This window comes from Uranotaenia lowii, chromosome 3 (assembly GCF_029784155.1).
Source record: "Uranotaenia lowii strain MFRU-FL chromosome 3, ASM2978415v1, whole genome shotgun sequence".
In the NCBI taxonomy this organism is placed as follows: domain Eukaryota; kingdom Metazoa; phylum Arthropoda; class Insecta; order Diptera; family Culicidae; genus Uranotaenia; species Uranotaenia lowii.
This window is the reverse complement of record NC_073693.1, coordinates 299363139-299388282: the sequence shown is the minus strand read 5'-3', so window position 1 is coordinate 299388282 and position 25144 is coordinate 299363139. Positions and strand designations below refer to the sequence as shown.

The 25144-nt window shown below is 37.4% G+C and overlaps 3 protein-coding genes across 3 annotated transcripts; 2 read left to right on the top strand and 1 right to left on the bottom strand.

Moving 5' to 3' along the window:
- The first annotated feature begins 1831 nt into the window (after positions 1 to 1831).
- Positions 1832 to 2465, top strand: LOC129755366 (60S ribosomal protein L35a-like). The gene has a single exon (XM_055751817.1). It carries the CDS (start codon positions 1892 to 1894, stop codon positions 2420 to 2422), a length of 531 nt encoding a protein of 176 aa, XP_055607792.1. The 5' UTR covers positions 1832 to 1891; the 3' UTR covers positions 2423 to 2465.
- Positions 2466 to 4374: 1909 nt separating this feature from the next.
- Positions 4375 to 22594, top strand: LOC129755349 (cullin-5-like). The gene is made up of 6 exons (XM_055751792.1): positions 4375 to 5064; positions 17940 to 18269; positions 18336 to 19387; positions 19451 to 19571; positions 19634 to 20317; positions 22017 to 22594. Exons 1-6 carry the CDS (start codon positions 5056 to 5058, stop codon positions 22152 to 22154), a joined length of 2334 nt encoding a protein of 777 aa, XP_055607767.1. The 5' UTR covers positions 4375 to 5055; the 3' UTR covers positions 22155 to 22594.
- On the bottom strand, positions 22583 to 23432 carry LOC129755359 (uncharacterized). The gene is made up of 2 exons (XM_055751805.1): positions 23282 to 23432; positions 22583 to 23222 (listed from the first exon to the last, which is right to left on the bottom strand). Exons 1-2 carry the CDS (start codon positions 23377 to 23379, stop codon positions 22616 to 22618), a joined length of 705 nt encoding a protein of 234 aa, XP_055607780.1. The 5' UTR covers positions 23380 to 23432; the 3' UTR covers positions 22583 to 22615.
- Between the last annotated feature and the right edge of the window lie 1712 nt (positions 23433 to 25144).

The window sequence follows — 25144 nt, the reverse complement described above, 5'->3', positions numbered from 1 at the left end:
ACTTTTCACATTACAGTTTTTTAGAGATTTACATATCAGTTCATATAAAAATAAGATAAAATCACTATTGTAGCCTTAGTTTTAAGTTCAAATAGAGATTGTATAAATGTTCAAGTTTGACAATGCTCCTGCAAATTTGAAAAAGGGGAAAACAGGTTAAAGATTTTAAATGAGGATTAAATAAAATAATGCCAAAACAAAAAAAATGAATTGCACAAAAGATTATTTGCAATAAAATTGCACACTACCTACTTCGCACAAAACCTACAAATCGAGTAAATTTTTACCAAAATTTGAATTAAAAAAGAAAGAGAGATTTTCCACATTCTGTTTTTTGCTCTTTCTTTTATTGTTTTTTTTTTTAATTTATGGAATACAGAGACTCGTTTAAACTGCTTTAATCTTTGACAGTTTTCGTTTTGCTCATATAATTATATGAAAATACGATCAATTTATCTATATTTAGCCGCAGCCCGTGGCGTAGAGGATAGCCTTCAAGTCTTCTAAGCCAGCGGGTATGAGATCAAATCCCGGTCACGGCATACATAGTTAACTTTCTGCGGGTTAGTGGTTTAGCATTTTTAAGTTAAGAAAAGGGAATCTCTTCGAGGAAACATAAAGTTTCGTTGAGATCCTGTATGTGTTTGTGTTCGTTTTTTATCTAATTTTAAATTAAATACTTGAAACTTAATTAATTCCCCCTTGGGGAGTTGGAAACATTGAAAGGGGGAAGTGCATAACTAAAGAAAAATTTGATATTTGTTCCGGTATTAATGTTGGTAAACAGTTAGCGATTAGCGATTAGCGCTTTAAGCTTAAAGCGATAACTTTTTTGGCACATTTAGCGTATTTAATTAGCGATCGCTAACTTTGTATGAGTTAGCGATTTAATTAGCGGCGCTTATTTTTCAATTAGCGATGCCGAACACTGCAAAACAGTTTGTCTATGTTTTAATTTTTCCCTTGTGCATTAAAACTATCCCGGTATCAGTCAACTATTTTTTCGAGAACTAGGAAATCTATCATGCTAAACATTCGGAAGATCTTTTTTTTTTACCAACAATACTGGATTTCAAGATCTACAGTATGAAAAAAAAAATGTTTATAATTTACAACTGTAATGTTTTTTCTGGTGAAAATCAAGTTGATTTCATGAATGTTCCTCCACAATTTATCATTTTATGTTTATTTATTATACTGCCATCGAAAATACGGCGTTTCTATCTTTTCTCGGGGTTTTATGTGATAAATTATGAAAAAGGGTAAAAAATACGCAAAAAAAGTTTATCCATCCTCAAATGGATACTACAATTGAAGTGTGCTTTACAAAGTTTTAATGTGTAGCCTGCAGCTTTCTTGAATGTAAACATTGTGTCTAGCCGCTAGCTGTCATTTAGCGCTCTTGAAGTTTTCGTTTCGTGTTTCGTGTTCAAAATTGGAAGTAATTTGTTGCAAAATGCCCAAAAAAGCACAATTTCCGATCAGCATCCGAAATTTGATTGTTGAACATCACAAAACCGGCTAAAGCTACCGTAATATTGCCGATATTGTCCAGCTTAATAAAGATACGGTTGTTAGGATTGTTCAGGGGTACAAACAGCGTGGTTCAATCTCACCAGCTAAGCGATCGGGGCGTTCTTCAAAGACTACAGGCCGAATTAACAGAGCTATCGTGAAGAAGGCAGAGCTGGACCGCGGACTATCAGCTCCGAAAATTGCGAAACAGATTGAAAGCGAATTTTCCATTCAACTGACATCACAATCCGTGCGAAATCGTCTTCATAAGAAAGGTCTTAAGGGTAGAGTAGCGCTTAAGAAGCCATGGTTGTCCGCCGTCTTTTTCCGGCATCGTGTATGCTAAGTGGACACATTTCTTCGAAGATAGACTGAAATGGCTGACACAGCGAAGAAACCCGCCGCCAAGAAGGCAGCCGGTGGTAAGGCCGCTGGCAAAGGTGCCGCCGCCGCTCCGGTCGCAGCCAAGGGTATCAAGAAGTCCCAGACCAAGGAGGCCATCCTGGCCCGTACCCACAAACCGAAGGGCCAGCGTACGCTCAAGACGGCACTGCCCTACCAGAAGAAGAGCTACGGGCGTCTATGGGCCAAGGCCGTCTTCACCGGGTACAAGCGGGGTTTGCGCAATCAGCACGAGAACCACGCCATCCTGAAGGTCGAGGGTTGCCGCAACCGCAAGAATGCCCTGTTCTACATCGGCAAACGGTGCGTGTACGTGTACCGTGGCAAGGCCAAGAAGAACGCACCAGGAGCGGCCGAAAAGAAGTCCAACATCCGCGCCATCTGGGGCAAGATTACCCGCTCGCACGGTAACAGTGGCAGCGTGAGGGCCCGATTCCGCACCAACCTGCCCGGTCACGCCATGGGACATCGCATCCGGATTATGCTGTTCCCATCGCGTATTTAAGTTAAATTACAACTTACTGTGTAAATTTATAAAACAACTACAACAAAATATAAAAAAATATAAAAAAAGATTGAAATGGGCCCTGGACCACATTTCATGGCCCAGTGATGACTGGAATAAGGTGTTTTGGCAGATGAGTCGAAAGTAATGCTATTTGGGTCTGATGGTATCACAAGAAAATGGCGAAGAACCGGTGAAAGTTTGAAAAAGGAGTGTTTGCGGCCTACAGTCAAGTATGGCGGTGGTGCGTTACTTAACATACATTGATTTTTCAGCCAACTGAGCATAACTTTGATTTTCATTTGCAGGTAGAGTCATGGTGTGAGGATCTATGGCTACATCCGACGCTGGAGAACTTGAATTCATCGATGGAATCATGACCAAGCGTATCAAGGTTATGGAGTGGCCAGTCTCCCGACCTTAATCCAATCGAGCATCTCTGGTCAATTTTGAAAATTAAAGTTCAGGAGCAAAAACCAACAAGCATCCAGCAATTGCGGCAGGTAATCTCAACTGAATGGGACAAAAAAAACCCCGGAAATAAGCTTGTTGAATCGATGCCACGACGTTGTCAAGCAGTTATTGAAGCCAAAGGAGGTCACACAAAGTACTAAAGCCATGTGAGCCAGAGGGGTGGATAAACTTTTTTTGCGTTATTTCTTTTCTTTTTTTTAACATCATATCTCAAATGCAACAGAATATGTTTTTCATTTGCAACTTGGATGAATTGACTTTGTTTTAACATAAACAATAATAAACTGAACAACAATTAACTGTGCTTTAATTTTCCGTAGGGTTTTTTGGAATAAATCTAGTTTTTCACTGGGGGTGGATAAACTTTTTTTGCATACTGTACACAATTTAGAGTGTTGATTTTTCATATTAAGAAATTGAAAAAACTAAACCAAAATTTTAAACGAAAATTGTGTTTCAAAATTAAAAATAATATCACAAACGGCGTGTTCGAAAATTGATTTGTTCTATCGAAGTGATTTTTTCTATCGATGCTGGCGTTCGTAAATTAAACAAACTGTATGTAAAAGCATTAGAAGGTGATTTGACATCTACCAAACAAATCGATGCATCACCCAAACAAATCAGTTTACGAACACGCCGTAAATTGCCAAATCACGATTCAGTAGAATTCTCCGATGAATAATTTAATACCTGTTAGTTATGTTTGTTAATTAGTTTATCGGCATTAGCGGTTAAAAAGGAAAAATTTTAAAATGTCAATACATTTCTCATCTACATGTCTCAACAACGTGAGTATTATTTTCATTAGAAAAAAATCCATTTAGAACGAGAAATTCTTCAAATAGTAAAGTAACAATTTAAAAAAAAAAACAGATACACAAATTACGAATTTTTTTTGTATCAACTTTTTTTCAGGGTGAATATTATAGATTCGCTGGATGTTTTACAAAAGGATGAAGTGTGTAGAAGGATATTGACAGGAGTTGTAGAGAAAGTTTGTTCAAAATGTTCATTATTCTTCTCTTATTTCTTATTTTTTCGAAGTATGTACATCTTATTCAGTGAAATTCAAGATAGAAGGAGGAGCAATGTGCAGCTTATATTGTAGACTCATTTGCAACTTGTTTTTTTTTTATTCTCCCGCCATGACGAAATTTCCGCGGTGAAAACCCAGGGGAATCAGAATTAAAAACAGTTCTAGATGGTTTTAAGGAACGAGTCCCGCTGGAATTTCATCTTTCAACCATTCACTATCGATTCCACCATGTAACACATGCTAGTTGTGTAGCGTTTTCGAGTTAGTGTTAAAATAAAAAAAAAATTCACGTTCATTTTCACTCGAACTGTAAATAGGGCTCTAGAGATGGATTTTTGTACTAAAAAAAAGAATTTAATCTGGCAGCACTGTCATCATGGGAGCGAAATGAAAGCGCAAAACGAACAGCGAGATGAAAACATTCAAAAACGACAAGCAAGCAGGTAAAGTGTCAAAAATAGAAAGTGTCGCGAAAAAAGTCCTCCGTTCCGGCAGAGTTGTACCACACAGTGAAATAGCAATTTTTTAGCCTTATTCTGGCTCGCTTGGGTTCCAACTAGCTGTACAAAGTGAAATTCGGGTATCGCGGTGTTAAGTAATCGGTTGGGGTGTGCCAATTACGGCTCGTGATCCGTCGAAAAACGCATCTGTTCTGTGGCTGTCTGGGGCGGTCCGATGTTAGGTGTGATAAATATCGAATAAACTCTCGTCCTCTACCCGCAGAGGATTTCTACATCGCTCCACGGAACCGCGTCTCGTCTTGGATCGCTAGTGTTTTTTTTTTCTTTCTTCAATCTACAGTCTCCCTTTGGAACGGCATAGTCCGATTTTCAAGACTCCCCATTCGGGAAAAAACGATGAGTAATGTTTTTTAACTCCAACGCGATGATTCTGGAAGCTACCTGCTGATCCGGAAAACCTGAAACATCTACTAAAGCGAAGGTCCAGGCATTGGATCATTTTTTCCTTCACTCCCCTTGCCTCGTCATAACTTGACCTAGTTTTTGGTGCTAAGGCAGCCAGCAAGCCGCTGAAGGAAAAGTGATAAGTTCCAAGTCCAAATCAACCACCTTCTCCGAGCTAGTGAAGCGAAGACGTAAAAAAACAACAAACCGCGACTATGTTGAAGGTATGTAAATATTATTCCGACCTTCGACATCTTACTGCAAGGTCCTTCTTTAGGTTGCTTAATTTCTCTGTACCCAGACCACCTACTTTTCGTTTGCTAGACTGAATAATGGTTCGATTATATTGGCTGCAAAATTAAACTAATTGTTTTATCGTTAAATCATTTTTACTTTTTCATTCTACATGTAGTAGAATTCATCTAGGTATTGAAGCCTCTTATAACCAATTATAGATTCCAGCTACGCTGGATTCGTTGATCCTGTTGTCTACAGCATTTCTATGTTCTTTATAAATTTGAGACCAGTTTGGCCAATGTAAACAGCCGGGCAACTCTTACAGGAAATTTCATAGATTCCAGATTTATCTTGCGGAATCTTATCCTTCAGGGAAACCAACCGATTCTTGAGGGTGTTGCTGCTCTTGTATGCTGTTTTCAAACCGTGTTGAGAAACAATTTTGCTAATCCCGTTAGTTTCAGATGGAACGGCAGGCTGACTCTATAGGGCTTTTCTTTCTTTGGCCTGAAAGTGGTTGCATCACTTCTGTACTTTTTTCGGAGTATTTTGAGGACCAATTTGTTGTCAAAACCGGTTAAAAAACCAGCCCCTGAAATTTTATGTTTTTCCTCTTCAAATTCTGCTTTTTCTTTGGGAATATTATACAGGGCTCCGACGCCGTTTGGCATAAAAGACGTTTTGCATAAAATCGTTTGTAATAATGGTCGTTTGACATAAAAATATAAACCTTCATAAAATAACATAAAATATAATTAAAAATTGAAATACATTAGTTTTTTTTTTTTTTAATTTAACATTTCCGATCCGCAACGCAAAGCGTAAAGTGTTGAGATTTGTCTAATCGTAGCAATCGATGGGACAAATAACAACATACACTTAATTAATAAACAGTTAGATATGTAACCATAGGGATGATTTTACTATAAATAGGATGCTAAAATAGAAAATAAAGTATTCTTAGTTCTACCACCAACCAGAACAAGTCTCTCCTTTCCACTGCCCAAAGTGGGACATAAAGGGTGTCCACGATGAAATTGCAACGCTATAAAATGGCTCTAACTTTTTAACCGTTGGGTAGAATTTAATGAAAATTTGGGTGGATTTAGTTCATAGTGCATTGTTTACATCCTGCAAGTTTTAAAGTCCTATGATCAAAACTCGCTGAAATGGAGTCGAAAGAACAGCTTGTGCGTTATAAAATCTTGCGCATTCATCACGAGAACAAGGATCTCTTGCATCGTTCCATCGCTAAAACGTTGGGAATCGCGAATTCCGCGGTGTTGCGAGTGATTAAGCGGTTCAAGGAACGATTGACCACCGATCGGAAGCCCAGAAGTGAAGGAAAAAGTATTCCGTACAACACAAAAAATCAACCGTGTAGTTGAGGCCTTCAACCGAAACCCTTCGTTCGGGATGTGGCTGAGAAGCGGCACCTAAGCCGAAGTTTTGTCCAGAAGGCCAAAACTAAGACTGGGCTTCGAACGTTCAAAGTATAAAAGGCCCTTAATCGCGACGAGAAGCAGAACAAGTCTGCCAAAATCCGTGCCAGCAAGTTGTACCTCAACATGCTGACAAAAGTTAAATGCTGCATCATGGACGACAAAACATATTTGAAGACCGACTTCAAACAGAACCCCGGCAACCCAAGGAAAAGTTCAGCGTTTCGGAGCAAGTCCGCACTCAGGAGATGTCCAAATTTGCGAAGAAATTCCTGGTTTGACAAGCCATCTGCACGTGCGGGAAGCGGAAGGCCCCCAACGTCCCAACAATCTTCTGGTCGAATTTGGCCTCATGCCACTACTCCAAGAACGTGCTGAAGTGTTATACGGACGATTAGGTCAATTTCGTGCCGAAATATTCCAGCTCCTTCTTAAACGACCTAAGGTAGTGAAGACAGTCGAGGAACTGAAGAAAGTATGGGACTACATGCAAAAAATGGTTGATTCACAGGTTGTGCAGAATCTTATGGCCGGGGTTAAGGCCGAGGTGCGGGCATTTGCGTATGGACTGTAAATAAAAAAATTTGGGGGTATTATGGGCCACGAAATCAAAATTGACTAGATAACGTGCAAAGTTCATGAGTTGACCCAAAACTGAAATTTCATAATTCATTTAGTTATTTTAAAGCAAATCCAGATGAGGAAATAAAATAGAGTTTTTTTTTTCCTCTCTTATTTTATGGCTCAGACCTATCGTTCCATAAAGCCAGGTCTTGTGGATATTTTAGCTGTTATCTTTTGAACAGTATTCGTGTTTATTTTAAAACGACCGTTCATTCCCGTACAGTGGGGTTAGTGCTCTAAGGTCAGTTTCATGATTCAGAATTCTTAATTGATTTATTTAAAGTATTTTCATATATTTCTTTTTGTATTCCGTATGTAGTCAGATAGTTCTTGGTATTCAACTATGTTTTGTTCTTTTAGAATATCTATTAATGGTTTTTGATTTTCAAGGAAAACATATTTTTTTCTTAAATTGGAGAAATCTTTGCAATTATATAATATATGATTGATGTTATCTACTGTACCACAATTCTCACAAAGATCTGATCTTATAACATTCCACTTTGCAAGTCTGTCTTTTGTGGTCATGTGTCCTGACTTCAATCTGCTAAGAATAATCGTATCAAGTGTTGACAAATCTGTATTGTTGAACCATGGTTTTAAAGATACTGTTTTTGTGTGTTCAAAATGAAATCTACCTTTGTCTTGTGATTGCTCTTCGTATTTACTTTGCCACTCTTTAAGTAAATTTCTTTTAAATGCTATCAATAAATCGTCTTTGGTAAGAAGAAAGTGTTCAATATTCGTTCGAGTTGTTCCAAGTTTTGCTGCTATATCAGCTCTTTCATTTCCCAGATGTCCCGTGTGTCCTGGGATCCATTGGATGGTAACTTTGTTAATTGTACTACTCTCTATAATTTGTTTAATATTTGCAGCTATATGGTTGTTTGTTACGTGTTTCTTCAGCAGCGTACAGGCGCTTTGAGAATCAGTAAAAATCACGATTTCATTAATATTTTTATTGATTAGATGTTTAAGTACTTCTTGTATGGCAATTAACTCCGCATTCATGATAGTGTATTCTGGCTTAAGTCGACCGCTATAGGACACCTTTTCTTGAGGATCGTAGTATCCGTAGCCTACCTTTTCTTCTATTATTGAGCCATCAGTGAAAACTTTATATTGGTTTTTATATTGATTATTGTTAAGTTCTGTTATCATAATTTTCTGTTTTTCTTTCGATGAATCCTTTTTAGTGATATTGTCTATTTTATTTTTAATTATTATTTTATTGCTAGTCGTTTCTTTTACTTCAGAGGCTAACTGTCTGAAAAGATAACTGTTCTCTGATGCTACTTTTTCAAGATAACTATAGTGTTTATATGTTGTATTCGTTAACATCAGATCTGAGAGATGTTCTATGATAGGATTATTTTTATAATATAATATTTTTGTTATTTCTTTAGATGCTAGCCACTCCGCTCTCAGTTTAAGCGGAATTTCTCCTGTCTGTTGGAAAACTACATGATTTGGAGTTGTATGTAATAGTCTCGTTGAAAGTCTAAGTGTTAAGAGTAAGACTGGTTCTAGTCTTTGGAAATTAGTCTTCGCGGTGGCTGCATACACAGTTATTCCGTAGTCTAATATAGATTTGATTAAAGCTTTTGTTATTTGCAACATTTGTGCTGGGTGAGCTCCACTTTTTCTTCTACTTATCATTTTTAAAATATTGATTTTGCGTTTGGCTCTAATTATTGTTTCTTGAATGTGGGTTTTAAATTTGAGTTTATGATCTAATATTATACCTAGGAATCTGTGATTTTGTACCAGTTCTACTACTTGTTGTTCTATTTTTATATTGATTGTCTGTGGAATTTTATTTGTAAATATAATGGAAGCTGATTTGGATGGATTAATTTCTAAATTTAAATCTTTGAATGCCTGTATTAATTTGTTGAGAATAGTGTTTGTATTTCTAGCTGCTATTGTTGCATTTATTGCTCTAACTAATATTGTGAAATCATCTGCAAACTGTATCAAGATATCATTTCTCATCAGATTATGTAATTTCTTCGTGTATATGTTAAACAATATGGGGCTCAAGGGACATCCTTGGGGTAGACCCTTGTTCGTTTTATTGATTATTTTTTCTCCATTTTGGAGTGTCAAAATAGTGGTTCTAGTTTTTAAATAGTGGTAGATCCAATTTGTAATTTGATCTGGTATGTTTTCGTTCTCAAGTATTCCTAGAAGTTTTTCTATATTTACGTTATCGAAAGCTTTAGTGAGATCTAGAAAAGTGGCAATGATAACTCCACCGTCTCTTTTTGTTTCTTGTATTTCGGATACTACCGTGTTAATGCAGTTGACTGCTGAAGTATTTTTCTTAAATCCAAAAGATGTTTGCGGAATGATTTTGTTTTCGGTAAGGTAGTCTACTAATTTATTTTTAACTGTAAAATTGTTGAGCTTTAATAGAACCGACATCATAGATAAAGGACGATATGATGTTGGAATCAATGGATCTTTATTTAATTTTAAAATTGGTACAATTCTTGTTTCTCGCCAATCTTCAGGAATGTTGCCTGTTTCTAATACTTTTGTCAGTAACTCTGCAATTCTTATTAAGAGATCAACTTTTAGATTTTTTAATATATAAAACGATATGTTGTCTGGACCTGGAGTGGAATGATCCTTTTTTGCTCTCAGGATTTTTTTAATTTCTTCTAAATTTATACTGAGTTGTTCATTTGTTGTTTTATTTCGATATTGGATTGATTTCTCTATTCTAGGAAAGTTCAGGTTCATGAAATTATTACTTAAATTTGAGTCATTAAGCAGCCATATATTGTTTTTAGCAGGTCTGCCTCCACTTATTATTTTGACTGTGTTCCAGAGTTGTTTACTATTCATGTCATTGTTTATACTTTCAATTGTTTCTTTCCAAGATTTTCTTTTTTCCGTCCTTATTTGTTTTTTTAATTTTGCTCTCGCCTCTTTGTATTCTATAAAATTTCTATCGTTTTGGTTTCTTAAGAAAAATTTTAATTTATTGTTTTTCTTCGCTAACAAAAACTCAATTTCTTTCGTCCACCACTTTTTGGGATTTTTTTTTGAATTTTCTGAAATTTCAAAAGAACATTTATCCATTTGCTCCTTGAATATTGACGTTATATCTTCCGGTTCATGAAACATTTCCGGTTGAAGATTGTTTAAATTTATTAAAAGTTGATTTTTATTTACGATCTTTCTATTGATTGGAATTGTCTTCGTTGAATTCTGGATGATAATTTTAATGACTCTATGGTTGCTAAAAAAATCTTCGTTCAATACACTCCATTCCGATTTTGAAGCTATCGTGGGGGTTGTGAACGTTAAATCTATTGCCGAAGGTGTGGTATTTGGGGGTTTAATTAATGTTGGTGTTCCATCGTTTAGTATTATCAAATTAGTATTTTCGGTTAAATGGCTGATTAATTCTCCTCTAGGACAGTTGACGTGATAAGGATTCCACATTTGGTGGTGCGCATTGAAATCACCAGCCAGAATTGTTTCACAACCCATGGTTTCTATTTGTTGGATTAATTTAACTAGGGGTGTTCTAATATTATTATTGTTGACTGGATATGGAGGTATATAAATTGATATTAATAGTATGGGAAAAGATGTATTAATTGTTCTGATAGCTACCACTTCTACTGGGTCTGATTTATCTATTTTAATATTTTCAAAAATTATATTCTTTTTAATTAGGATGCCTACTCCACCGTAACCTGATTGTCTCGATTGAGTGACTAAATTATATCCTGGAAAATTATATTTTTCATTTGGTTTCAACCAAGTTTCTGATAATAAAACTATATCTACGTCATGTTTTTTAAGGTACTGTTTTAGAAGCTCTCGTGTGTCCATGGGTCTGATACTATTGATATTACTTTGTAATATTATTAAATCCTTATAATTTTCACAATCCATTTTGGTTACCTGTATCATTAATACTATTATCTAGCTTCTAATTGTTAGATTTTAATAATTTTTTTTTTTGTTTTTTTTTATATTTTATTTTTAAAAAATTAATCAGCATCCATTGTAATCTCAACATTTGAAGATGAAATTTCAGGATTTATAATAGCATTTAAATCTTTACTGACTTTGATGAGTAAAATATCTCTCTCTATTGAGTCTTTGCATTTAACACCATCAATCAAATTGTCGTGGATAGTTTTAATTTTATTCATGAGATTACGTAAATCTAATTGCTTGATTATTTCATTTTTAATTTGTTCTATCATATTGCTCATTTCATTAGTTTTATTTGCCGTTTCCAAAATCGTTGGTTGTTGCTTATTAGATGTTTTTTTAATTGGAGAATTCAAAATTTGTGTAGCATATGTGCTATTGTTATTTGATTCCAAATTTGTGTTCGATCTATTTGGTAGAGTTGGAAAGTCTCTTTCTATATCTAATCTTTGCTGTACACTTGAGTATTTGGGATATAATTTATTTGCTTCGAAGTAAGTGAGTTTATTTAATGTCATTTCTTTTTGGATTCGTGTTTGTCTTAGTCTTTCTTTACAGTTTCTATCGTCTGCCCTATGTTGCTCTTTGCAATTTCTACAAAGTGGGAGAGATATACAACTATCTTCGTTGTGGTGTTCATTACAATTAACACAAGAACTTTCTTTAGCCTTGCAAACTTTGTCCTTATGGCCGAACCGCCAACATTTTTTACATTGCTTAAGCGGGTAGTAGTATGGTTCCACCCTAGCATTTATTCCATAAATTTTAATAGTTTGTGGCAAAACTTGTCCTTTAGCATAAATTTTAATTGAATGAGTATCTATTAATGATTTTTGTTTTTTGTTTTCTCTGTCTATTCTCTTGATTCTCTCGATTTTAAAAATATTTATGTTACCACTTTCTAGGTTCTCAAATATTTCTTTTTCTGTCAAAGTTGGTGGAATACTTTTTACGACACCAATTGTTTCCTTGTATATATTAGGAACATAAACTTTGTATTTGAATTCTTCTTTAAGAAGTTTAGAGTTTAGAAGCATTTCAGCTTCTTTTGGTTTTTGAAAAGTTATTTTAAATTTAGCCCCACCGTTTGATTTTAAATCCAGGTAATTTTTAATGCCAATGCTGTGTAACATTTTTGCTACCATCATAGGATGCGGAAAATTATTTTTGGTGTTCTTGGGATCTTGTGATTCGCTTATTTCTTTTTCTATGAACAATGTGGTATAGTGTGTATTTTTAATCCAACCTTCTGTGTTTTGTGTTTGCTGTTTTTGTTTTGTCATTTTTGTGTTCATTTTATGTGTAGGTTCCGATTTTTCGTGTATTGTGTTTTCTTTTCGAATAATTTCCAAATTTTCATTGTCGTTCTCTTCTTCCATAATACTGAGTTCTGATTCCTGAGATGCAATCTCCGAATCCTGTGATGTTAAATCCGAGTCCATTAATGTAATGTCCGAATCTTGTTTACTCAGATTTATGTCAGTTTTTGCTTGATTTTTTCTGTTTTTTCTATTTCTTTTTCTTTTTTTGTTGTTAGTCGTGTTTTCTTGTTCATTGTCATTAGATTGTTCTAATTTACGTCTCAGAAATTTAACTTTTTCTCTGGGATCATCAAATCCCCTAAAATCTTCTTCCATGGTAGTATTCGTTTACGATCACCAAGGAAGAACAAAAAATTAACATATTAGGCAATCAAAAGGAAATATCAATTTAAACTAATAATTTTATGTGTTTGTATGATAGTTATTTTCTATAATAATAAAATTCAATAGTAAAATGTGGTAAAATGTATATCATTGAAGGTGAATTATTCTAAATGAAAGAAAGATACTGTTTAAATCAGTATCAATAATTAGTTAATGTAACTGTTTTTAAATATAATAATAAAGTAAATCAACCGTTAAATTGTAATTATTATTAATCAATTGAGTACAACATCAATCATATAAAGCCGTATTTTAAACCAAAAAGTATTTTTAATCATATGAGCACATGGCTTGTGCCCGCCATCTTGATAGACAAATTTAGATTCTAACATATATTTTTGTTATCCGACTACTGTAGAATATTTCAAAGAAACATATTTTATACTCATCTGATTATCCAGGTTTTTGGTATTTTTAGTCTTCCTCACTACACTGACGAGAAACACCCTTTGTACACCATAAGGGATGAATTTTCACAATGTAAAAATTTTCCATTAATTAACGCTATCGATATCCGCGAACAAAACCGTATCCACAAGAGCCTAGCAGGAAACGATGTTGTCTTGACGGTGGCTTAGGTGAGAGTGAAAATAGAGAGTTGTGTATGCGACGGCGATGACAGTTGGATTGAGATTTTTTTTTTTCAACACACATCTGAGATATTCAGAGTGGTCCTCATTTCCCCATGGCTCACGTTGCCCCACTCTACTCTATCTTTTATTTTATGACAAGTGACTATTACGCCAAACGACCATTATGCCAAACGACCATTATGCGAAACAGCCATTATGCCAAACAACTTTCATTTCAAAAGGCATTATGCCAAATGACTTTATGCCAATCGGTATACAATATTTTAGAGGCGGTGGGCCATCAAAAGCAAGGCGACTTGTTAGTGCGCCAAAGTGGTTCGAATCGGCTGTTATGTACCGGTCAGTTGTTTTTTTTTTTTGTAAATTCTTTATTTGAAAGGGCTCATACCTTTAGGCTTTAAGGAGCCAAACTCGTTTTGCTTTTTTTACAATTTGTATGCTTAGCTTAACACTTGTTTAAAAGAAACAGGGGGATAGAAAGGGAAATATAAAAATAAAAAGAATTAGAGATGAAGATCAATAGCTTTTAGCAAAAGATATATTTCGAACATTTAGTCCAAATCCATCACAGCTAACACATCCCTCACTGGAACGTCGGATGGTGTTCCTCGGGCCCGAAACGAATCTATGAAATTCGCTCTGGTGACAAGGTGATCTTCACACGACCAAACAATATACTCGATGTCATGGTAACCTAGGCTGCAACCGCCTAAATTGCTGCCAGCAATATTTATACGATAGAGTACCGCCCGAATAGCAAAGACCATGGTATTAAAATAACCGAACAATGAATTTCAATTTAACACTTAATTTCATCGTATTATCTAAATATTTTTCGACTGCGTTTAATTTTGAAACCACCATTATTTTTAAAGTCACCGTGAAAAACATTGTTAATTCAAAATATTTCATAGTTTACGAAAATGACAGAAGGACAGTATCACCATAATTTTCTTGTGATAATGATTGTTACAATGTACTTCATGGTAAAATGTAAATCCAAACCAAAAAGAACATGGTAAATTTTTGCTTTTTTTACACACTTTCAAATCATCGTGTAGAGATTCGTGTTTGTGCGCGCCATTTTTGCAAACAATTTTTGCGGTCAACTTTCATGATTTCGGACAGAATATCTTAGATGGTGAGTAGTGTTTTAAACTGATAACGTTTTTTCGAATTGTATTTTTTAAACATATTTTCTTCCTCTAGATGCTGATCCACGGCTTTAACAAAATGCCCGGGAGGACGATTGGCGGAGCCAGCAGAGGAAAACGAGCCGCCAAAAATTTGCTGTATCCGCCCATCTACGTGAAGGAAGGACAATCTCGCGAAGGATCCGGTTCTACTGGGTTTGCTGTCGCATATGCAGGCTGCATGAAAAGTGGCTTCCGGTCCACCAAGGAAAAGAACACGCAGTACTTGCGGCAGGTTGGAGCTGTGCTGATAACACATAGAACGGGTTCCGATCGTGGTGCAGGTATTAATCAAAGTGTAAAAAAATAGCGGAAAATTGTGAAATTTTTTAGAAAAAGTTTTTAAAATTATAGTGATTTCCTTACAACTTCAATACATATGCAAATAAGTATGTTGTATATTATTTTGAATTTTGTTTTATTTTTTTAACAAGGGATTTTGCAATAATTCAATCTTAATTAATCAGTTTGCTTAAGTTATTACTCTTTTTAAGGAATATTGTTCATGATTGATCGTGCTTTGTAATAAATGTAAGCCTAGTTTATCAAATGCACGACTTATCGTGAATAAAATTCCTTGAAAAGAGTGATAACTTGAGCAAACTATTCCAATTGATCATTAAAAACCATGAAATTTCACGGTTAGAACTATATTTACACACCATAGAAAAACCTAGATTTCCAGCTTCGTTAGAAAAATGGAAATAAACGTATTTTCATGGTTTTATTATGAAAAAGTGGAAGCTGTTATGACAATGAACTTCATATTTTTGAGCTTCCGAATGTATGGGAAATCGCCATTTTTTTCATGGTCACGCTGCATAACAATACCCCTTTTTCATGGTTATTTTCGCCAAAACAGTGAAATGTATGGTCGGAAACTATGAATTCCAATGTGCATTCACGGTATAGTGGACGATAATAAGCATTGTGTAAACCATTAAATTTATGGTTTGTGAATATGGAATTCATGGTTTTTTCATTGTACAATTCTATTCGGGCGCATTCAAGGAATAATGATTGGACATGAGAAGGGAAAATATACGAATAAAATCCCGACTCAGGCTCAATCTATTAAACCAGGGTTTAAGGCTTACTTTTGGGATGATCGAGTGGAGCCACCGACCCAACTCATCCTCGTCCCATCTGCCCTGCCAGTTGACAAGAGAGTTTCTCCGAGCCATGAAGTAAAATTCGTTGAATACGATTTCCTGCTGATGAATGTTACCTTCCATAGCACCCACCTTTGTAAGGGAAAACTGGTCAGTTGTTGATTTCCGATATATTCCAACTTTGATGGTGTTGTCCTCTTTCCTTGAGATTAAGAGGTCAAGTAAAGGAAGTTTTCCCTCAACTTTCTTTTCCACTGTGAATGTTATCGAGCTGTGTTTGAAGTTTAGAAGCTATAATGTCTGCGTGAGGTAATGTTCCTTTACCGAGACAAAGATTTCATCAACACATCATCAGCCACCAGACACAAGAAAAGATTTTCTCTTTTTTCCAAATCTTCCAAGTCGCTCATAAAAATTTCCGTCAAAGATTGTTGTCCGATCGAGGTTGGTACACTGGGGAAAAGTGTGGAAATGTCGAAGGAAAATACTAAACGGCGAATCGGTCAAAATTTGGTCAAGGGAAAACAAGTGTAAATCGGTGAAATCGTTTATTTAAAAAATCAAATTAAATTTCTTTTTCAAGTTTAATGAGTATAAAATTCAGGAAAAATATTCAGTTAGGCTTCCGCTTTTCCAAATCCGAATTGCCGGGCCTTATGCTTAACCCCTGCCATCAGATTTTGTACAGCCACCTTGTCCACCTTCTTCGCTGCCAGTTTGCCTTGAACTGCTGCTCGTCCTTAGCAGTTTTTTTGGTCTTCTTTAGGTTCCGCTTGACAATAGCCCAGTATTTCTCATTTGGGCGGAGCTCTGGCGTGTTGGGAGGGTTCTTGTCCTTGGGAACCACCTGCACGTTGTTGGCGGCGTACCACTCCATGGCCTTTTCACCGTAATGGCAAGATGCCAAATCCGGCCAAAACAGTACGGAACAACCGTGTTTCTTCAAGAAAGGCAGCAGACGTTTATTCAAACACTCTTTCACGTAAATTTCTTGGTTGACAGTCCCGGAAGCTATGAAAATGCTGCTTTTCAAGCCACAGGTACAGATGGCTTGCCGAACCAGATATTTCTTCGCGAACTTTGACAGTTTCATGTGCTTGAAAATATCTGCTACCTTTCCCCTTCCTTTTGCCGTATAAAACTCCTGTCCCGGAGGCTGCTTGTAGTCGGCTTTGACGTAGGTTTCGTCGTCCATTACCACGCAGTCAAACTTCGTCAGCATCGTCGTGTACAGCCTCCGAGATCGCGCTCTGGCCGTCGTTTTTTGTTTATCATCGCGATTTGGAGTCACTACCTTCTTGTAAGTCGATAGTTCGGCTCGTTTTTTGGCTCGATGCACGGTTGTAGACGATACACCCAGCTTATTTGCGGCATCTCGGAGAGAAAGGTTAGAGTTTCGCTTTAAACTACCGGTATCTCTCTTTGTCGTCTCAACGGCTTCCTGTATTCGATTTCCCCCTGATCTAAACTTCCTGGCTGTCGAGAAACGTTCCACACTTTAATTACATTTGTAACGGTTGATTTGGCAACTTTTAGCGATTTTGCCAGCTTTGCGTGCGAGTAGCTCGAATTTTCGCGATGCGCGAGCAAAATTGTGATACGCTGCTCTTCTTCCTTGGACGGCATTTTGACAACTGAAGAATGAATTCCAAAATCAAAATAGGAGCAACATTCTACACACACACACCTTCAAAATGAGGGCTGTTCAGGTTTTTTAAATGCAAAATTGAAATAAATACTTCGAGTTGATATTGACCAAATTTTGACCGAATCACCCTTTATTTCGCCTCGACGTACTTTAACACGTTCGTCGCCACGTCACCCATATATGGGTGACGGCTCTCTTAAGCAAGGTTGCCGCTCAGTTCTGCCACGCGTTGTAAATCTGAAGCTCTCTCGCTTTACTTTCATGCTCTGAGATTTTTTTTTGGGCGACGAACGTGTTAAGGCGCTTTAAGTCCTTTGTGCTCTTGCCATGCTTCACGTGGTACTTTTTCACTTCTTCAACAAACCATGCTGCTATCTTCCGTTCGGTGTATAAATGTTTCTGTGGATTTTCGGCAAGCAATAGAGAGAAGCAACTTTCGGGCTCGGAATAACTCATTTTCTTTCTAGTTTGAATTCATCCATCGAGAGGACGACTTTATGGACTTTTTAACCCTCTTTTGGATCTATACTTTGGACACCGAAACAAATTCCTTGGAAATAAGCTCCTCATTTCCCATTTTTCAGTCCAACCAACCATCTTTCGAGGAGAAATGGCCCCAGATGCGGCCGATCGTGCTAAAACTGCTGAAACAGGAACCGGTGACGCACTCGGAGTGGCAGGAGCTGTTCTACGCCGTCCATCAGGTGTGCCTGTGGGATGACAAGGGCCCGGCCAAGATCCACGATTGCCTCCAGGAGGACATCGTGACCTTCATCAAGCAGGCCCAAAGTCGCGTGCTGGCTCAGCGGGAGGAACAGGCACTTTTGAAAGCGTACATCGTCGAGTGGCGGAAATTCTTCACCCAAAGCAGTTATCTGCCGTTGCCGTTTTGGCAGCTGGAAAATGCTCTGCAGGTAATTTCTTACAACTTATTTATTTCAAGGACTATCTATTAAAATAAAGATTTCTTTGGTTTTTAGGGTAAGAGTCAATCATCTAGCGTAAATTCGGGCGGAAGTTCGTCGAAAAAATCGAATCATTCGGACGACAGCATAGTTAGGAAGCTGATGCTGGATTCTTGGAATCAAAGTATATTTATGAACATCAAACATCGGCTGCAGGACTCAGCAATGAAATTGGTTCACGCCGAAAGGAATGGTGAGGCGTTTGATTCGCAACTGGTCATAGGCGTTCGTGAAAGTTATGTCAACCTGTGCTCGAACACCGAAGACAAGCTGGAAATCTATAGGGAGAACTTTGAGGCAGCTTATTTGCAGGCCACGTCTGCTTTTTATCGATTGAAGGCCAGCGAACAGCTGCAGGTAGATGGTGTGAAAGCGTTTATGGAGTATGCTGATTCCAAGCTAAGGGAGGAAGAGGCTCGTGCAGAACGTTATTTGGAACCGGGGAGCATCACTGCATTGGCTCAGTGCTGCGTTACAGTGCTCATCGGAGATCATTTGCCCACGCTGTTGGCCGAATGCCCTCCATTGATCGAAGGTCGGGAAACAGAACGTCTGCAGCTAATGTTCCGATTGTTGGACCGAGTTGCCGGTGGAGTCGATCCAATGCTTCGGGATCTGGAGAACCATATCGTTCAAGCTGGACTGGCCGATATGGTGGCAGCTGCCGATGTTATTACTCAAGATTCAGAGAAATATGTCGAGCGGTTGCTAGAGCTGTTCCGTCGGTTTAGTAACCTGGTCAAAGAAGCGTTCAACGACGATCCCCGGTTCTTGACGGCACGCGACAAAGCATTCAAAACGGTCGTCAACGACATTACGGTTTTTAAGCTGGAGCTTCCCACTTCTGCCACGGCGATGGCCCGTGGCATCAAGTCCTCAACTCCGGAGTCCAAATGTCCGGAGCTTTTGGCCAACTATTGTGACATGCTGTTACGGAGGACTCCTTTCAGCAAACGGCTAACCACGGAGGAGATCGAATCTCGTCTCAAGGACGTACTGCTGGTGCTCAAATACGTAAGCAATAAGGATGTCTTCATGCGCTACCATAAAGCGCATCTCACGAGAAGGTACCCAATATTTGATCATTTTAAATGAACGATATTAAGATTGATGTATTTTTTTTAATCTAGACTTATACTAGACTCGAGTGCTGACAGTGAGAAGGAGGAAGACATGGTCGAATGGCTCCGAGAAGTTGGTATGCCTGCCGATTATGTTAACAAACTAGCTCGAATGTTCCAGGATATTAAGGTAAGGACACTTTGTACATCTTTATATATAATTATTTAATTCCCAAAGCATCTCACCATCAGGTTAGTGAAGATCTGAACGCTCAGTTCCGGGCTCAAACTACCCGCCATGACGCCATCAACATCAAGATCCTCAATGCCGGTGCGTGGGCCCGGGGCTCCGAACGCGTTTCGGTTAGCTTGCCGCTAGAACTGGAGGACTACATTCCGGAGGTGGAAGAATTCTACAAGAAAAAACATTCCGGCCGGAAGCTACTGTGGTATCATCACATGAGCAACGGAACCATCACATTCGCGAACAACTCCGGTCGCTTCGATCTAGACGTGACCACATTCCAGATGGCGGTGCTGTTCGCCTGGAACCAGCGTCCGAACGAGAAGGTTTCCTACGAAAACCTTTGCCTCGCAACGGAACTGCCGGATCCGGAGCTGCGCCGCACCCTGTGGTCGTTGGTGGCTTTTCCGAAGCTCAAGCGGCAGCTACTGTCATACGAACCGGCCGTGGCGAATCCGAAAGATTTCACCGAAAATACTCTGTTCTGGATCAACCAGGAGTTTGCATTGATTAAAAACGGTAAACCACAGCGACGGGGCAAGGTCAATCTGGTTGGTCGGCTGCAGCTGAGCACGGAACGATCCCAGCAAGAGGACAACCAGTCGATCGTACAGCTGCGGATACTGCGAACCCAGGAGGCCATCATCAAAATCATGAAGATGCGCAAGCGGCTGAGCAACGCTGCTCTGCAGGTGAGTTACCACATTTCTTTTGAATTGAATTTTAATCTTAGTGAAGTGTGGAGAGATTCTAAATGTCTCTATAAAGGATAAATATTAAATGAAAGTAATGAAAATTATAGAAGGATAGGGAAGTAAATGTTAGTCGTGATTTGGTAAATAACTTAGCGTCGCTCATTAAACTTCCTCGGACACGATGAACAGTTTGAGAGACATCGTCTGCATGCAATGCACAGGAAAGTCAGTAGACAAGAAGTTAAGAAGAATTTTTATAATTTACCTTTTTTTACTTTTAATTACACTAGTTTACAGCATTTTTTAACTTAGTAAACTGAAGGTCATTTTTAATGTAAATTCGGGCGCTGAATCCGAAAATGAAATTCAAAAAATCTCAGTAGAACCGTTTTTGAGTTATGCTCCAAATATGAAATTTTGGAAAAATAAAAAAAGTTCATCTACTTAGATTAAGATATCTCGGACGGCATTACAGTAATTTAAAATCCTTCTTTTGCATATTGAAGGTGAATAAATTTTCTATCGATCGACACTGTTTTTGCGTATGATCAACAGTATTGTTGATATTAGTGACTTTATGATAGAAAAAATTATAAAAAACGCATTTTTTTAGAGAAAATTTTGTTTCAGCGAAAGTTTTAGACTCGATGGTAACTTTAAAAAAAAAAAATCTGATTTTCTTCTGCGCTTGAATGTCAATTTAAAACAAAGATTTCAAGTGGTTATTTATCAAAATCGGTTGAAAATTGAAGAAGTTATGGATACTTAACCATAACAGTATTTTTTGTAGTTTTTAATAACTTAACGAACTACAGTATACTTATCAAAGTATAGGAAGAATGAAACATGATAAATCTCACTCGCTCCAAGTCAAAATTATTTATTAGCTTACCAAAAGGACACATGCCAAATTTCAGGAAGATCTGACCATAGGGAGGGGTTGCTTGAGTCTCAAACGTGAATAAAATTTTAAGCTATTTTGCCCGGGAGGAACGAAAAATACTGGTTTTTCATCAATAACTTTTTTTCATCACTAGCCGATTGTTTTTTATGGTTGATTTTCTTAAAGCCTAAGTTGGGACAAATATTTCACCCGAAGAATGTAACTCGATGCCAAAAAGTTTTCTAAACATGAAATGAAGAGTTAATCACCTTAAATTTATTTTATGAATTGTGGACATTTTTTTACGCAGAATAGTTTAATTTTATACACAAAATTATTATATTTGGTGGTTCAGTGGTCATAATCTGACAGAAGATTCGTATTCAGGAAGCCAAATTCCTCATATCTGTTTTCAAAATAGGCTTGCTGTTCCTCCGGGAGAGAAAACTTTGGTGATTTCAAAGTTTTTCCTATAGGGATTTTTTATGTCAACTACCCTATACAAAAAATGTGGCTTTCAATCGAATTCATCGCACGAATTCGGATCGATTTCGGGCCTGGAATGATCTGGAAATCAATTCAACTAAATTTAATTAAAAATTGATCCGTTTCATAAAAAAACATCGTTTGAAAATATTTTAACTAAAGCCGTTGTAGCACATAACTATAGGACAGATCGTGTTGTAGTTTAGGAAGCATTCAATGATTTATTTTTACAAAAATTTAAAATATTACAGAATCGTGATTTAGTAAATTTAAAACAAAATTTTAAATACCCGGTGGTCATATGCTAAAAGAAACTCTCTTTTACAGGCCGAGCTGGTTGACATTCTCAAAAACATGTTCCTACCGTCGAAGAAGATGATCAAGGAACAGCTCGAGTGGCTGATAGAGCACAAGTACATGCGGCGAGACGACGACGACATCAACACCTTCATCTACATGGCCTGAACGGCGACGGCAGCAGGTTGATCCACATGAGCAGTCGCCCCTCGTCGCTGTTGTTGTTGTTTGTTCCTCGCAGCCCTTCTCCAAACAACCGATGTCCGAGGGACAGGGGGAATACTTCCGAGTTCAACCCAGAGAACCGTTTTTTAAGGACTGCTGTTTCGCGCGACTAACAGGAAGCGGAAACAAGCTCCCGACAGCAGGGCGAAGTTTTATTTTTTTATTTTTGCTCGTTCGTTTACATTTGATTTTTTGACTTAGTGGAATCCGGGAAATGTACTGAAAATATGACGACAATTATTAGTCGAAACAATGTGTGAAAAGAAAGTTTTACCATGGTTCCTCTCCATGATATGATTGTTGAATATTTTTGAAAAGTGTAATTCAAAGCTGAAAATATCAAGCCACCAACAAACAAAAATAAACCATACTAGTTTTAAGAACATACGCTCTAGTTTTATTGTTTACATGTAAAGATTGGAACTTGTCCGAAATTTAAGTTCGTAACTTTCATCACAGTCGATGGAGAGAGATTTCAGCAGTTTCAGGATAGGCTTGGTGGCAACGGAATCTAATGTTGGGGAATCGAGATAACATGCGTAAGCAGATGCTGTTTTGTCGTGAAATTTCCTATACCCAAGGGCACCTGCTGCCAGACCCGTTAGCACATTAGGCGCCTCTAATTCTCGAATCTCTTTAACTTGTCCGTTGACGGCGCGCAAAAAACAGACCTGTTCCTTCTCAACATCAGGAGTTCCTTTATGCATGACGTTCGGCACAATAGTTACAGCGGATACCTGTTCTGCAGACAGTAACCATGGTCCCATCTTTTCTGTGATCCTTCCAAACGAGTTTAGTTCTTTTTCTTCCGAAACGCACACCATCAAATGCTTTTCGGCTAAATTGTATATTCTCGTTGTTCCATTGCTTAGCTGGCACAGTGGTACCTTGCCCTTCAGTACTGCTGTTGAAACGAAGGCCAAGATTCCCTGTCCCTCCAAAATCAGCAGATGTTGAATCTTTTCAAATTTGTGCTCGATGCCATCCTCATTCATCCACTCCCAGTTCAATCTGTTAAGATTCAAAACTAAGTTTTAAAAAAAAACTATCAAACGAAACTAAAAACTAACGGTTCCACTGGAGCTGCATCCTCTTCTTGGCCTTCGTCGAAGTCATCCCAGAAAGCTCGACTGGAAGGTTCCACAATTTCACCGAAATTTAAATCCATGATATCACCTTTGCCCAAAACCAGAAACTGAACCACACACTGCACACAAAAGATACGACGAGTTGCATGCAAGTCGCAGTGATTCGCGACTTTTTCCCCGGCCGGCGATCGCGATGGAGATGGATTTTACTGTAAACAAGTTAAAGCGGAACTACACAGCTTTGAGTAAACCATAACCCACTTTTTAGAACAAAAATCCGTTCACCGCTCACGGTGACAAAGTTTTAGTACAGTTACCTCATTTTGTGAACTTTGAATGCAATTTTTGGCCAACAATGTTAAAACTTTACCCCTGATATAGTTGAACCACCCGCATAATCAAATATGATACGCTGAATCTTGAGTATTATTTCGTTCTGATTACCTTAATATTCTTATTTAATTTTTGGCATTTCGGCGAGTTGTGAAAATTCAAGTTAGAATATTTAGAAAGAACATGAAAGTATTATAGGTGGAAAGATCAAAGCTAGAGCGCTTTGGGTAGAACAAATTGAATAGTTGGTGAAAATGTGAGCAGGGCTTTTGTTTTGTGAACAGCTTTTGAACTACTTGCGTGATTCTTTGCCGCGCGCCGTTTCAATGTTGATAGGACTGTGTTCGACCCGTCCGTGTTTCAATGTGGATATATCCGATGCGTTTCTTCATCGCTTCCTATCAACATTGAAACGGCGCGCGGCAAAGAATCACGCAAGTAGTTCAAAAGCTGTTCACAAAACAAAAGCCCTGCTCACATTTTCACCAACTATTCAATTTGTTCTACCCAAAGCGCTCTAGCTTTGATCTTTCCACCTATAATACTTTCATGTTCTTTCTAAATATTCTACCTTGAATTTTCACAACTCGCCGAAATGCCAAAAATTAAATAAGAATATATCCCAGCGGCGATTAAAATAAGATAACGATTACCTTAATAGTAACGTTTCACATTGTGTTTTGGCTAAAATGCCTTTGCTAAAATGGATAAAATATCATTTCGGAAAGATACGGTTAATACTTCTTTAACCCTCATCCGCATTAGATTTCATTACCCTAATCAGCACTTGTGGTGTCAATTTGACACCACAAGCTAAAATCGTTATAACTTTTGGTGGGTTAGACCGATTTAAACAAAACTTACATCAAAAGAAACCTTGTAATGTCAGTAAAATATGTTTAGAACATTATATACAGCTAAAGTTACAAGTTTTCGCGTTATTCAGCATGAAAGAAAAAAAATCCGAAAAAACATGCCTCACGAAAACTGCTGTAGTTTATATATTACACGTCCAAAAAAATATTTGCCATATGCATATGAAAGCTGAAGTTAATGCCTACATCATGAAGACAAGTAATATTTTTTAAAAAATTTTTTAATGAAATGGTCACAAAAAGTTCAAAAAAGTGATCTAAAAAACCTACTTTTCATTCGATTGCTAGTAAATACTGTTTGAGCGATGGTAGAGTTTTAGAAAAAATATGACAACAAACTTTATTAAAATTCTAACATTTTGCTCCCGCATACTAAAAAACCGTATCTCAAACCGTCTCTACGATACATCAACGGTTTCAGAAATAGTGATTGTATCTGAAAAAGTACCCGCATAATTAAAAACAGTTGGGGATATAGTACTAACTATTAACTTAATATATTGGTAGCAGTACCAGTATGAAATATCTTCCAAGTATCATTTCATTATACATGTTCAAAATTTTATTACCTCAATAAATTATGACAGGATCGTATCAGTGACAGTGACAATATGATATATGATTTAGTAAGTATAGT

What these genes read in the sequence shown, in the direction of transcription:
- LOC129755349 (XM_055751792.1), top strand. An exon ending in AGCTGGAAAATGCTCTGCAG is followed by an intron (nt 18,270 to 18,335) that starts GTAATTTCTTAC and finishes TTTGGTTTTTAG; the next exon opens with GGTAAGAGTCAATCATCTAG. An exon ending in AAAGCGCATCTCACGAGAAG is followed by an intron (nt 19,388 to 19,450) that starts GTACCCAATATT and finishes TTTTTAATCTAG; the next exon opens with ACTTATACTAGACTCGAGTG.
- LOC129755359 (XM_055751805.1), bottom strand. Translation starts at nt 23,379, where the DNA reads ATGGATTTAAATTTCGGTGAAATTGTGGAACCTTCCAGTCGAGCTTTC. An exon ending in GATGCAGCTCCAGTGGAACC is followed by an intron (nt 23,223 to 23,281) that starts GTTAGTTTTTAG and finishes GAATCTTAACAG; the next exon opens with ATTGAACTGGGAGTGGATGA.
- LOC129755366 (XM_055751817.1), top strand. Translation starts at nt 1,892, where the DNA reads ATGGCTGACACAGCGAAGAAACCCGCCGCCAAGAAGGCAGCCGGTGGT.